The sequence below is a fragment of the Rhinopithecus roxellana genome, chromosome 2, assembly GCF_007565055.1.
Source record: "Rhinopithecus roxellana isolate Shanxi Qingling chromosome 2, ASM756505v1, whole genome shotgun sequence".
Taxonomy (NCBI): Eukaryota; Metazoa; Chordata; class Mammalia; order Primates; family Cercopithecidae; genus Rhinopithecus; species Rhinopithecus roxellana.
Genome location: NC_044550.1, coordinates 142,153,890 through 142,168,836, shown reverse-complemented (window position 1 = coordinate 142,168,836; position 14,947 = coordinate 142,153,890). Strand labels below are relative to the sequence as shown.

Sequence of the window (14,947 nt, the reverse complement as noted above, 5' to 3'; positions counted from 1 at the left end):
AAGCTATTAGATAGAAAAAAATTAAATCCCAGAACTCCATCAAATTCAAAGGCCTTTAACATTTAGATGGAAAACATATGTACCTATCTTAAAGATGAAGGAGCAGTGTGGTTGTTCTATTTCCTTGAGCAGATCGAGAATCAGGTGCTGTGTATAACTTGCATCCAGGGATGTGGGCAATGAAACGTATGGGTTCGTAACTCATAGGGTGATCTATGCTTTTTAATTTTTGTAACTCATGACCTAGCTACTCTAAAAAGGGGGTCAGTATGACAGCTGGGAGGATGAAAATTGCTCTGTAGCCTGAAACTCTGTCAAAATATCTGATTGAAAATGGCCTCAGTTATTTCCAGCCAATTTTCTTCCTTGATAAGTATGCATCATTCAACTTTGGGAAGATTTAAAAATTAAATATAGAAAAGTTGAAAGCATTGAAGATATGCTATTCATATTTTTGTGCATATTTGGTCTTTTCTGTACTACTAATGTTGAAGGAATCTGACCTATTAAAGTGACAGTTTTTGAAAATCAATCAAAAATGAATAATTGAATTATTATTCTTCTGATTTTAAGTTGAAATCATGCCAAGTTTCTGCACATTATTGAGAGGTCTTTAAGTCAACTCTATAAATGTATTTTAGTAGCTTTATAACAATTATTAAGTACTTAGCAAGGTTTTGTATAAGTAGATAACTCAGGTACTCAAAAAGGAAGTAGAATATATTATAAATGCAGTTTAAAATATTTAAACGCATTTAAGTTGGTAAAAAGGACCAAACCAAATATTAACCAAAAGTATCTTAAAAGTGACTGTTCGATTTTGCTAGACTTCTAAACAGTGAGATTTGTGAGATTCATATGAAGCCTAAGGATTGGGTTTTTGAGTTTGTCATCTTCATAGGTGGAACACTAGTTGTTTAAACCCAATTAAACTTTTGAGTAGTTCTTATTATGCACAAAATATACACTGGCCTACACCAAAACCCCATGTAAACACAAATCTAAGTGCACTACCCTGCGATTCACAATTACCTCCTCCCTTTCATTATTATGGAAACGCACCTTCCTCTTAGGTACCATAGCACCTCCACCTAAACGTCTCCTGGCCTGGGTAGGTTGGTTTTACTCTCTCTTGGCTCTTCTGGCTTTTCAGCCTTTTTCTATACAAACGGCTTCCCTGTACAGGCTACATTTTTTTTTTTTTTTTTTTTTTTGAGACGGAGTCTTGCTTTGTCTCCCAGGCTGGAGTGCAGTGGCGTGATCTTGGTTCACTGCAGCCTCCGCCTCCTGGGCTCAAGCGATTCTCCTGCCTCAGCCTCCTGAGTAGCTGGGATTACAGGTGCCCACCACCATGCACGGCTAATTTTTGTATTTTTAGTGGAGGCGGGGTTTCACCTTGTTGGCCAGGCTGGTCTGGAACTCCCGACCTCAGGTGATCTGCCTGTCTTGGCCCCCCAAAGTGCTGGGATTACAGGTGTGAGCCACTGCGCCTGGCCCAGGCTACATTTCTATGCATGCTTTCCATATAGGTTACATTTAATCATGCACACAATTCCTCTATCTTGAAGTCAACAAATGAAAATCACAACACGAACAAAATGTTTCTTTCAAACTTATCTGGTGTCTGCTCCACATCTTTCTTCTTTGTCTCTTAAGAAAAGGTGCTTATAGTGGCCAGGCACTGTGGCTCCCGCCTGTAATCCCGGCACTTTGGTAGGCCAAGGCGAGTGGATCACCTGAGGTTGGGAGTTCGAGACCAGCCTGGCCAACAAGGTGAAACCCCCGTCTCTGCTAAAAATACAAAAATTAGCCGGGTGTGGTGGTGCATGCTGTAATCACAGCTACTCGGGAGGCTGAGGCAGGAGAATCGCTTGAACCCGGGAGGTGGAGGTTGTAGTGAGCCGAGATTGTGCCATTGCACTCCAGCCTGGGAGGCAGAGTGAGACTCTGTCTCAAAAAAAAAAAAAAAAAAAAAAGGTGCTTATCTTCTGTATTCACCTCCCTTGTCCCTCCTCCCTCCACAGCAAGACTCCTGTGTCACTACTTCAGGAAATCGTTCTCATCGAGGTCAAGTGGCTTCCTGTTGTCAAAGCCGTGGACTCATTTTAGTCTTTTTGTTACTCACTTGACCTCTCGGTAGCATCCAAAGCTCACCCACTTTTCCATCTGCCTTAGAGTGTTCTATTCTGATGGCCTATCTTCTGACTCTCACTTCTTTTCTTTTTTACCATCTTTTAGTATTATGATTTCAGTTATTTACATTAGAATGCTTCTACATGCATATTGTGACATTATGGGTGCTTCTTAGATTAACCTACAATCCAAGTGCTGTCAGCATGCCAATAAAATATGCAGAGTCCAGTGGTTAGCCAGCATTCTAATCAGGAAAGCCATACTTTGAGGCAGCTATTTATAGAGATTCTATTATCTGTATCTCTAGTAACATCTGATGCTTTGCCAATTACCACACTGAATTGCAAAAATGGGTTTTAACTGGTAAACATGGTGGACTATTTACTAGCATTCTCAATATCTGAAAGGGGTTCTAGATGGTAAAAATAAAGGTATTCAAGGAGCTGGCTTCGGTGGCTCACTCCTATAATCTCAGCACTTTGGGAGGCTAAGGCAGGAGGATCACTTGAAGCCAGGAGTTCAAGACCAGCCTGGGCAACATGGCAAGACCTGGTCTCTGCAGAAAAATTTAAAAATTTACCAGGTGTGATGGCGTGCATATGTAGTCCTATCTACTTGGTAGGTTGAGGCAAGAGGATCACTTGAATGCAAGAGTTCAAGACTGCAGTGAGCTATGATCTTGCTACTTTACTCCAGCCTGGGCAACAGAGAGAGAGAGACTTTCTTCTTTTTTTTTTTTTTTTAAGGGCGGGGCCAGGCTTTGTGGCTCATGTCTGTAATCCCAGCACCTTGGGAGGCCGTGGTGGGTAGATCATCTGAGGTCAGGAGTTCAAGACCAGCCTGGTTAACATGGTGAAACCCCATCTCTACTTAAAATACAAAAATTAGCTTGGCATCGTGGCAGATGCCAGTAGTCCCAGCTACTCTGGAGGCTGAGGCAGGAGAATCGCTTGAATCTGGGAGGCAGAGGTTGCAGTGAGCTGAGATCAGGCCACTGCACTCCAGCCTGGGCGATAGAGGGAGATCCTATCTCAAATAAATAAATAAATGTAAATAAAAATTTTAAAAAGTATTCAAGATTTGTAAATAAGTATATTTTCTGCTCCTTCTAGTTTTATATGAATAGGGTGTTACAAAGGATTTTGCCCGGTGTAAATGGTCTTCCATCCATCTTTCAACTCTGAGGAATTCTGGTGACTTGATGCCAGCTATCAGGCAAGAAACCTTAGCTCTGAAATCCAGGCAGTTGCCTTGAGTAAACCTTTCATTCAAGATGCTGATCAAAGCACCTAAACAATGGGATGTTCTCAAGCCTACATGAGAAAGAGTTCTCATACACCATTTTCAACTCGCTTGTTAATCACCATTTCATTTAAAAATGTCAGTGTGGTACAATGTGATCTGAGACTTGATTTCACTTATAGAATATGGTAGTGGTGAGACTGTACTACAACTTCTTTGCTAGCTACCATAAGCTATTTAAAAAAAACAAAACAAAACCCTAAGAGCTGTGCCGAACCAAATTGGCTTAGAGACAGAAACCTTCCAGGGCTGAGGGCTTGGCCTCCGTTGTTATTTATATATCAACACCTGGTCCATCTTACCCACTTCCATTACTGAAATAACCACATAGGTGCTGATAGCCTCTGAATCACCTGTCTCTCCAGACCATTTTAACCAACTGTCCACAAAAAATCTTCACTTGGATGTCCTATGGCATAATTTAATACTGAACTCAGGCTGCTGCGGTGGTTCATGCCTATAATCCCAACACTTTGGGAGGCTGAGGTGAGAGAAGATTTTGAGCCTAGGAGTTTCAGACTTGCCTCCGCAACACAGGGAGACCCCGTCTCTATGAAAAACCAAAGACCAACTGAACTCACCATCTTCTGGATTCATTCTTCCACATACCCCAACTAGCTCTTTCTGTGTCCTAGTGTTAGTGATTCCCAAACTCTAGTCCACAGACTGACTGCAAGAGTGTCACCTGGGGGAATTCATTAAAAATAGAGTCTCAGCTTCCACTATGATCTTGTGCCTAAGAATCTCTCAGGGTAGAAACCAGGAATCTGAACTTTTAACAGGCTCCCCACATGATTCCAATACACCAACAGATCTGGGAAGCACTCCTCTCTATGGCAGAATGGCACCTTCATCCACCTGGTTGTCCAAGCCAAAACTGGGTGTCACCGCTTAGGGAACACAGAATAGGGAACGTAGGCAGTAGGGAACACTGTCCTTTTACAGCAGGCCTAAAAGGGGAAATACTCAAACAGAACTGGAGAAAACTCTACTCATCTGGTTTAGGAGGCTAAATGCTGTCATGTCTCAGCCTGTGTCCCCTACTCCTTGTCTCTCTTGACCGCAACTTTAGGCATTTAAACATTCTGCTTTTCCTTTTTTAGGGAGAGAACTATCCATGGTGGTCCACACGCCCATGTTTTCCCGTGAGAGTACTCATAGCGTTAACACTGGGATTCTTCACCTTCTGCATAATTGGCCCTATGCGTTGGTGTTGAGCAGTAGGGATGACATTTTAAAACTTCTGGGTAACCTTTCTTGGTGTTCAGAATTTAGAGAAATTTGATCTAGATTGGGTCTTTTAAGGATTGACTAGCTAGTATATAATAAGGTCCCACAAAAGCTCTGGGACAAATGTCACTCCCAACCAGTACTCAAGACAAACATCTTTGAATTGAGGCTGAAGACTTCTCTGACTCTTTAAGATGAATTTAAATGCTCCATCTAAAGGTTCCCTTGTGCCTGTCCTATCTAGTACTAGAGGACACGTAATCATTGCTTTCATACAATACTGCCTTCTCAACTAGACTGTCAGCATCCTGAAGATAGTTACACCACTCAGGTTTCTGGGCATAATGCATTGCCATCATGATGCTGCTAGAGGCCTTAGAGAATCTGGTCCAACCTCCAATGTTGAGGACAATTTCTCATGGAGGTTGTAGAGTGGGTTCCTATAGGAGAAGGCTAAATTCAGTGGCTTCTGAGTCTGTATGTCAAAAAGGACAAGAAAGAGAAGAAGCCCTAAAGATAGAGATAGTTTATCTGAGTGCATAAATGGTGTGGTCCTTCAAAGCAGAGGTGCCAGCCAGAAAGATGGCCTCATCCTTGACTCTGGCCACTTGCTAGTCGCAATACCCTACCTGCCAAGTTATGGTGGCCATGCTGCCTGAGGCAAATGTGAGCCTAACGATGTGGATTTTAAGGGGACCCAGACTCAGGTACTTACAAATATATATGCGCGTGCGCGCGCGCGCGCACACACACACACACACACACACATTTATGCACATTATCACAAAATCTAATGTGTCCTGGAAGTGTGTCCTCAAAGTCTATTCTGCCAGTTTTCTTTTTTTAGTAAAGTAAGCATTCTCTCACAGAAACTTTTTTTTCTTTTTTTGAGACGGAGTTTTGCTCTTGTTGCCCAGGCTAGAGTGCAATGGTGCAATCTCAACTCGCCACAACCTCTGCCTCCCGGGTTCAAGTGATTCTCCTGCCTCAGCCTCCCGAGTAGCTGGAATTACAGGCATGCTACCACGCCCAGCTGATTTTGTATTTTTAGCAGAGATGGGGTTTCTCCGTGTTGGTCAGGCTGGTCTCGAACTCCTGACCTCAGGTGATCTGGCCACCTCGGCCTCCCAAAGTGCTGGGATTACAGGTGTGAGCCACCGTGCCCGGCCAGATACTTTTTTAAAGGGGTGATGAGAATTTATCAGGTGTAGACGAACATGGGGTCAAATAGGCTTTTGTACTTGGCTTTTTTCCTGCAGAACCTGCCATTCCTCAGGGGCGGCCTGTGTTCAATCCAAACAACCACCTTGTAATGAACTTTAGATTCAAGAATTTGTTTTGCGTAATTCACTCTGCTCTGGAGCAACAGGGAAAGAATTGTCTTCATCGATGCAAAATGATTCCTTATGAGTATGCAACGAGAGGCAAATAAAATAGAAAAAAATGAACAATAATCAAAGACTAGGTATGAAATTGACTTCTAATAAAAGGATAAACTACTAAGAGAGATAGTAGAATCCCCTTTCCTGGTAGGCATGTGCCACCACACCCGGCTAATTTTTGTGTTTTTAGTAGAGATGGGGTTTCACCGTGTTGGCCAGGCTGGTCTCAAACTCCCGACCTCAAGTGATCCACCTGCCTTGTCCTCCCAAAGTGCTAGGATTACAGAAGTGAGCCACCGCGCCCGGCCTTACTGTGCTATCTTCATGAACAATCCTGTTATAATTATTATGTCTGAAATTGGAATGTATAATCTATCAACAGCATATGGATTTTGAATTAGTAGAGCTTGTATAGTATAAGTCATCTTAGGTAAGAATGCTGTGGCTAAGTTATATTTTTCTTACTGTACCAAGGTATTTGTTAACAGTAGCACTTAGGACGAAAATTGGGAACCATAGCCCCCTACACGAGAAAGACAGTGTGGAGGCAAAGCAGGCTCTGGAGTCAGATCCTCACTCTGCCATTTCCTATTTGGGCTGATTCTTGACATAATCTAGTGGTCCATCTCATCACCAATGCCATGCAAACTGCCAAGCCTGCAGCTTATTAATGTCCCACTTTTACTTCCTGTGTGTTTTGTGGCTGTTATTGCTATTGTTGTTCTAAGATTAACGGATGAAAAAGTGTCCTAGTAGCCAAAAGAATGAAAGAGCCTGTCTCCAAATACTTTTGAAGTGTTATTGTAGCACTACAGCATTTTAGAGCTGGAATGATACTGAAGATCACCTACTCAAAGAATCATAAAAAGGACCTTGAAAATTCTTTAGCCTGAAGTAATTATTCTCAATCCTGGCCAAACATTAGAACCACTTGGGGTACTTTAAAAAATTGCTGATGTCCAAGCCCCATTCCTGAATCAGAATCCTTGGGGTTGGGACCCTAGCATCAATATTTTCTATTCTATTCTATTCCATTATACTTTATTTTATTTTATTTATTTATTTGAGACGGAGTCTCACTCTTGTTGCCCAGGCTAGAGTGCAATGGTGCGATCTCAGCTCACTGCAGCCTTGACCACTTGGGTTCCAGTGATCTTCCTGCCTCTTCCTGAGTAGCAAGGACTACAGGTACATGCCACCATGACAGCTAATTTTTCGTATTTTTCACAGAGACAGGGTTCACCATGTTGCCCAGGCTTCAATATATTTTAAATCTCCCCCAGTGGTTGGTAACATTCAGCTAAAGTTGAGAACTTCTGATCTAGGGGCTCTTAATTATTTAGGGCATCTATAGATGGCTTCAAAGGGTCAGTGACCTCCTGAAACTCATAAACAAAATTTTGTGTATGTTTACCCTATCTGATCCAAACTCCCAGCTGGTCCTCAAATTGCTTCCATAACATCTCTACAAAATGACTGTTTGGCTTTTGTTCAAACATTTCCAGTGAAGGGAAATAAATACCTTGCCCCTGAGAAAGCCCATTGCAGACAGTTCTGAGGGTCAAACCCCTTGAGGAAAGTGGGTGTGAGGGAAGCCCAATCTTGAATACAAGAGTCATAAAACATCAGTCAGAAGGATGCGTCAAGGTCTTCATGTGAGAATCTTCACTTCATAGAGGAAGAACCTGAAGCGCAGAGACATTAGGGTGTCTGGCCCAAGCTCATGGAGTTAATGATAGATGGGAGGGTGAAAGCCCAGGGCCCCTGATTCCCTGTTTAGTTCCTGTCCCTCACGTCATGCGCAAGAGTCACCTCAAGGGGGTGATCTGTGGTGGCACTCTTCAGGATGAACAGGGCTGGACCTGGCTGAGGGAAGACCCCAATTCCACCCTCCTGCACCCGCCTTCTAGAAGGCAGTCTATCCCAGACAGGATGAGGAGAGCGGCCTGTCTCCTCCTTTCATGCGGGGCGTCTCCCACCCCTGCACGGCCCCACATGGCTGGAGGTGAAGACTCCAGGAAAACCTTGCTGGGATAGTCTTCTTGGTGGCCCAGGTGCCAACAGAGAGATCTGGTTTATCTCCTACCCTGAGAGACAGGTGCAGGCACTGAAAGGGGAGGGGTGATGAGTGCATTCTGCCTCTGTTCCCCTGGAAGGTGTTGTGTGATGATAAAACAGTGATCTGAAGGCTGAAGATCTCCACCATGGATTTGTAAGTACACATCAGATTTTAAGTGATCTTAAAGAAACATTGACTTGTTTAGGGTGGAATCAGGCTTGTTAATTATCTAGAGACATGACGTCTGATATTACAATATCTTCCATTTACAACCAAGTAGCCCAGGACAAGCTACCATCTCTAAGCCCGGCTGCTACAGGTATAAGCTGGAGTTAGTGATACCCAGGTTTGAACTGCTGGTGGAGTGAATTACATAACAGATAAAGTGCCTAGCAGAGTGCCTGGCACACAGCTTGTGTGTGATAACTGGTGGCTGTTACTGTTAATAATATATTTATCAAAATGCAAATATTATGACAAATTATTTTCATATATGTTTAATCTCACTACACAGCACATTTCTGATGACAGAGGGGATGTCACAGTACATTTTGAACTCCCAATGCCCACCTGCAGAGCTTGCTGCTAGCTCTGCACATGGTACATATAAGCAAGAACTTAGGCCAAAGTGAACTGAATGACCCATTCTTACCGGATAATTCTGTTCTTGCAGGGGTATTTCGGATCTGGCTTCTGCCTCAAGGCTGACGGAATCAATACACTCAGCAAGTGTATCCTCAGTCACTTCTCCATTGAGAGGGGGCTCCATGGTGTTGGGATCTTGAGGCTGCACAGGGGGCCCAATGGTGGCAGCCCCTGCACCCTGCACAGCTGCATTTTCATGCCCCTCCCCTCTGGGGTCAGCTGGTGTTGGCTCATGTGAAATTGCAGCTGAATCACAATTTACTTCTGCATCTCCAGGTAAAGAATCACTATTAGGCATCTCAGTAACTTCTGCTTTGTCTCCAGTGGCTAAGGTGTCGCCAGCATCATCAGACATTTTAATATCTGTCAACACAATACAAACACCTCATGCTTTCATCGGATTGTTAAGCTTCAATTCAAAGCCCTGGATAAATAAATCTGGTAGGGGTAAACTTTTTTTTTTTGAGATGGAGTTTCGCTCTTGCTGTCCAGGCTGGAGTGCAATGGCACGATCTCGGCTCACTGCAAGCTCCGCCTCCCGGGTTCAAGCGATTCTCCTGCCTCAGCCTCCCAAGTAGCTGGGATTACAGGCATGTGCCACCATACCTGGCTTATTTTGTGTTTTTAGTAGAAACGGGGTTTCTCCATGTTGGTCAGGCTGGTCTCAAACTCCCGACCTCAGGTGATCCACCTGCCTCAGCTTCCCAAATTGCTAGGATTACAGGCGTGAGCCACTGCACCTGACTGGGGCAAACTTTTTTTTAACCAATACTCTATGTAACCTTGTGGGAGACCGAATAATGCAGGGGTCCCCAACCCTGCATTGTTCCCCGTATCAGTCCATGGCCTGTTAGGAACCGAGCTGAACAGCAGGGGTGAGTAGCGGGTGAGTGAGCACAGCTTCCTCTGTATTTACAGCTGCTCCCCATCGTGCTCACATTACCACCTGAACTCCTCCTCCTGTCAGATCAGTGGTGGCATTAGATTCTCATAGGAGCATGAACCCTATTGTGAACTGCACGTTTGAGGGATCTAGGCTGTGCACTCTTATGAGAATCTAATGCCTGATGATCTGTCTCCCATCACCCCCAGACGTGAGCATCTAGTTGCAGGGAAACAAGCTCAGGGCTCCCACTGGTTCCACCTTTTGGCGAGTTGTATAATTATTTCATTATATATTACAATGTAATAATAACAGAAATAAAGTGCACAATAAATGTAAAGTGCTTGAATCATCCGGAAACCATCTCCCCCACACCTTTTCCGCTGATCTGTGGGAAAATTGTCTTCCACAAAACTAGTTCCTGGTGCCAAAAAGGTTGGGGACTGTGGGAATAATGAATGGCCCCCAAGATAACCATATCCCAATTCCCGGAACGTGTGTTACCTTACATAACAAAAGGGATCCTGCAGATGTGAGTAAGTTAAGGATCTCGAGATGAGGGGATTATTTTAGATTATCTGAGTTGGCCTTAAATGTAATTGCAAGTGTCCTTATCATCCAGAGGCAGAGGGAGACTTGACTACAAAGAGGAAAAGGTGATGTGTTGACAGAAGCAGAAGCTGGAGTGACACACTTCGAAGATGAAGGAAGGGGCCCCAAAGCCAAGGAATATGGGTGGCCACCAGAAGCTAAAAAGGAAAAGGAAACCATCCTCCCCTCAGAGACTCTAGAAGGAACCAGGCTGCCAGCAACTTGACTTTAGCCCATGGACACTGATTTCAGACTTCTGACCTCCAGAACTCCAAGAGAATAAGTCTGTGTTGGCAAATGCCACAAAGTTAGTTGTAATTTGTCACAGCAGCAATAGGAAGCTAACAGAAACCTACAGTGCTATCTTTAAACTCTCCTGGAGCTCTTACTTGGTATGAAGGACTATGCCAATGGGAACTAAGAGTATTACCTGTATCTTTAAAATTATTGAATCTGGCTTTATTAATTATATTTGTAGCAATAATGAGAATAAGCATAAGAAGGCAAGGCGTAATGGCTCACACCTGTAATCCCAGCACTTTGGTAGGCTGAGGTGGGTGGATCACATGAGGCCAGGAGTTCAAGACCAGCCAAGGCCAACATGGTGAAATCCTGTCTCTACTAAAAATACAAACATTAGCTGGGCATGGTGGCACGCACCTGTAGTCCCCGCTACTTAGGAGGCTGAGGCACAATAATTGCTTGAACCTAGTGGGTGGAGGCTGCAGTGAGCCGAGATCGTGTCACTGCACTCCAGCCTGGGTGACAGAGTGAGACTCTGTCTCCAAAAAAAAAAAAAAAAAAGGAATGAGTCTAGAAAATACCTGAGCACTTATCAAAAAACTACTTGCCATTTAGTTTTGCAACGTCTTTGTCAGAAATTCACAGTGAGAAAGAGACCTGTATACACACAGTATGCCTTGCTGGGGACCAGCTGATGAAGGTCTAGACGATGGTTTAGTCAAGGATAAACTGGAAGGGTAAGAAGTGAGGTAGAAACCATATAAGGAATGTAGTCATTAAAGCAGAAAACTCTTTTGAAGCTTACAAATTATTGATATCAGGTAGAGCAGCACTATTCAATGGAAGTTTCAGTGGTAATAAAAATGTTCTGTCTCAACAAACTAAGCATTGAAGGGACATATTTCAAAGTAATAAGAGACTTTTATGACAAACCAACAGCTAACATCATACTGAAGGGGCAAAAGCTGGAAGCATTCCCCTTAGGAACCAGAACAAGATGAGGATACCCACTCTCACCACTTCTATTCAACACAACGGTGGAAGTCCTAGACAGAGCAATCAGGCAAGAGAAAGAAATAAAATAGGAAGAGAGGAAGACAAACTATCTTTGCAGGTGATATGATTCTACACCTAGAAAATCCCATAGTCTCTGCCCAAAAGCTCCTAGATCTGATAAACAGCTTCAGCAAAGTTTCAAGATACAAAATCAATGTACAAAACTCAGTAGCATTTCTATACACCAATAACGTCCAAGCTGAGGGCCAAATCAAGAATGCAATTCCATTCAAAATAGCCACAAATAGAATAAAATGCATAGGAATACAGCTCACCAGGGAGATGAAAGAGCTCCACAACGATAATTACAAAACACTGCTCAAAGAAATCAGAGATGACACAAATGAAAAAACTTTCCATGCTCGTGGATAGGAAGAATCATTATTGTTAAAATCCAAAGCAATGTACAGATTCAATGCTATTCTTATCAAACTACCAATGATGCTTTTCACATAATTAGAAAAAAATATTCTAAAATTCATGTGGAACTAAAAAATAGCCCAAATAGCTAAAGCATGCCTAAGCAAAAAGGACAAAGCTGGAGGCATCACACCACCCAACTTCAAACTACACTACAAGGTTATAGTAACCAAAACACCATGGTACTGGCACAAAAACAAAACACATAAGCCAATAGAACAGAATAGAGAACTCTGAAATAAAGCCACACACCTAACCCATCTGATCTTTGACACAGCCAACAATAACAAACAATGAGGAAAGGACTCCCTATTCAATAAATGGTGCTGGGATAACAGGCCAGTCGTATGCAGAAGATTGAAACTGGACCCCTTCCTTACACCATATACAAAAATCAACTCAAGATGGACTAAAGACTTCAATGTAAAACCAAAACCTACAAAAACTCTGAAAGAAAACCTAGGAACCTAGGAAATACTATAGCCTAGATATCGGCCCTGGCAAAGATTTCATGACAAAGACTCCAAAAGCAATTGCAACAAGACCAAAAATTGACAAGGGGGAGGTAATTAAACAAAAGAGCTTCTACACAGCAAAAGAAACTATCAACAGAGTAAATGGACAACCTACATAATGGCAGAAACATATTTGCAACTATGCATGTGACAAAGGTCTAATATCCAGAATCTGTAAGGAACTTAAATCAACAAGCAAAAAACAAAACAAAACAAAATAAAAACCATTAAAAAATGGGCAAATGACATAAACAGGTACTTCTCAAAAGAAAACACATAGGTGGCCAACAAGCATATGAAAAAATGCGTAACACCACTAATCATTAGAGAAATGCAAATAAAAACCATAATGAGATACCGTCTCACACACAGATTTTCCCAATAACTCAGGGCTGTCATTGACCACACTTTCACCCTCTCAAGAATATATGTTATCAACAGCTATCATTTATTGAGTGCTTACTGTATCCATGCTTTTAAAATGTATTATCTCCTGTGAGTTGAATGTTATCAGCTCCATTTTACAGACAAGGACACTGAAGCTCAGAAGTCACACTTTTAGTAAATTGTACATTTGAAATTTGAGCCCATGTCTGACTTTGAGACTGAACCACATCAGAGCCCTATCAGCAATGCCATCTGCCTCTTTTCTTAATTCAGTCAGTGGCCAAATCCTAGAGGCTCTTTATTGAGAATGCATCTGCATTCTTTTACTCCTATTGTCACGGCAAGGTCCTCATTATGGTTCATGATGACTATTTGAGTATTGGGTTCCCCTGTTCACTGCAGCTCTTCCCCTTACTTTCCGTCGTTCACCTCACGGCTCTAATTACATGGCTCTCCTGCTCACACATCCTCAGGAGCTCCCCCTTCCTCTCCCTCCTGAAATGAGGCCACATGCTTCAGCTGGTATCCAGGGACCTCTGTGCTCTGATCCCACCAGGCTTACCTCCCACGTTTTTCTACAAAACCTTAAATGAGACAGTGTAAATACCTGTGCAATGCCTGGCACATCCACAAGAGACCCTCAGGGGGCTGTTGGTTCCATATGTTGTTCTTTTGCACACTGAAGTCCCAGTTAAAATAACCGCCTTCTCCATTCTTTGTTCCTCCAGGTTGAACATTTTCCTTCTGAACCCTTCTGAGGGTATTTTGTGTTTGTCTTACTTTAGACAATTAAAGTCCTCTTTGGCTAGAGTTGTTTCAGTTTTTCCTATGAGTTGTAAATTCTATAAAGACAAAGACCTTCCTTGTTTTGTATTCATATTCTACATAGTACTTGGCATAGCTTCCCGTGCATAGTAGGGAGCTCAACAAATATGCCTGTTGAGTTATATTAATATTTGTGTAAAGACACTCAGGAGCTTTCTTACAGCAGATGGTTCCAAATGACTTGACATTTCCGTATTGTCTTTCTTTTTTTCCTTCACCTCCCAGTTAATTGAGTTACAATGTATTTGTATAAGCAAAAATATCTGCCAGACCTTGAATTCAGTGATAACATTCCTGTAAACAAGTCTACATGTAAGAATGGCAAAGAATGCAAACTTCCCTCGAGCTGGTATACAAAGTTTAGGATATTCAAGGTTGCCCGTGGGCTGTCAAGGAGCCAGGTTCAAGCCTAGCTGAAATAGCCAACAATGATAGAAACCCACTGTATAGAGAAGGGGTAGTATCGTGGGTGGTTTATGGGAGGTGAGTAGAATTGATGGGAGCTGCTACAAAGGCTGTTGTCATTTGGAAGTTTATAAAATCTTTGTGAAAACCTCTCTCTGAATCAGGGCTAGCCTAGGACAAGGTGTTGGCAAACCACAGTCTGCTGGCCAAATTTTGTCCTCTGTCTGTTTTTGTAAACAGTTTTATTGGACCAGACATACACCCTTTGTTTACATATGGGGCCGTGGTGGTTTCTCTGGCACTACAATAGCAGAGTTGAGTCGTTGCAACATGGGCCATATGGCCTGCAAAGTCAAAAAGCCTAAAATATGTACTATCTGGCCTGTTTCCGAAAATGTTTGCTTACCCATGGCCTAGGACTTTGCTTGATTGCCATGGCCTAAAGATTTCCCTGTCTTAATTTATTATCCTCACATGAGTCCTAGTGACACAAGAATGAGGAGAGTGGGTTCATGAATAAATGATACCTTGCCATCACTTTTATTCTCATTTTTTCAATCAGTAGATGGTAGACATTGTCTGATCTTTTTATTTGTTTGTAAGGTAATTTGAAAATCCTTATTATTAATCTGGATTATTAAGAAGTCCCAAACTATTTCACTTTTCTATAAGCAGGAACATCAGAATAAATCTGGCTGGGATAAACACTTATGGGTAAATAAAAACCATTATGAATACCTGAATGTACAAGCCTTGTCCTCAAGTGTTGCTATCTTGTTCATGAAGTGTCCTAAAATAGTTTAGCATATACTACGTGACACGTGCATGTTAACTTAGTTTTAATTTATGCCCTAAGGGTGGATGGATGACA

The 14,947-nt window shown here is 42.5% G+C and overlaps 1 protein-coding gene across 6 annotated transcripts in view; it reads right to left on the bottom strand.

Annotated features, from left to right (window-relative positions):
- Positions 1 to 14,947, bottom strand: part of FAM114A1 (family with sequence similarity 114 member A1) — a 79,645-nt gene that overhangs the window by 60,187 nt on the left and 4,511 nt on the right. For 4 of the 6 annotated variants that reach the window (XM_010365805.2, XM_030923159.1, XM_010365806.2 and 1 more), the window contains one exon: positions 8,759 to 9,114. The exons of 1 other annotated variant lie outside the window; for it this stretch is intronic. In XM_010365805.2, coding sequence (XP_010364107.1) covers positions 8,759 to 9,106 — 348 coding nt within the window. In that variant the 5' untranslated portion in view covers positions 9,107 to 9,114. Of the gene's footprint in view, positions 1 to 8,758; positions 9,115 to 13,453; positions 13,513 to 14,947 lie in introns of those variants that run through there. One more of the 6 variants, XM_010365807.2, reaches the window with a different exon arrangement.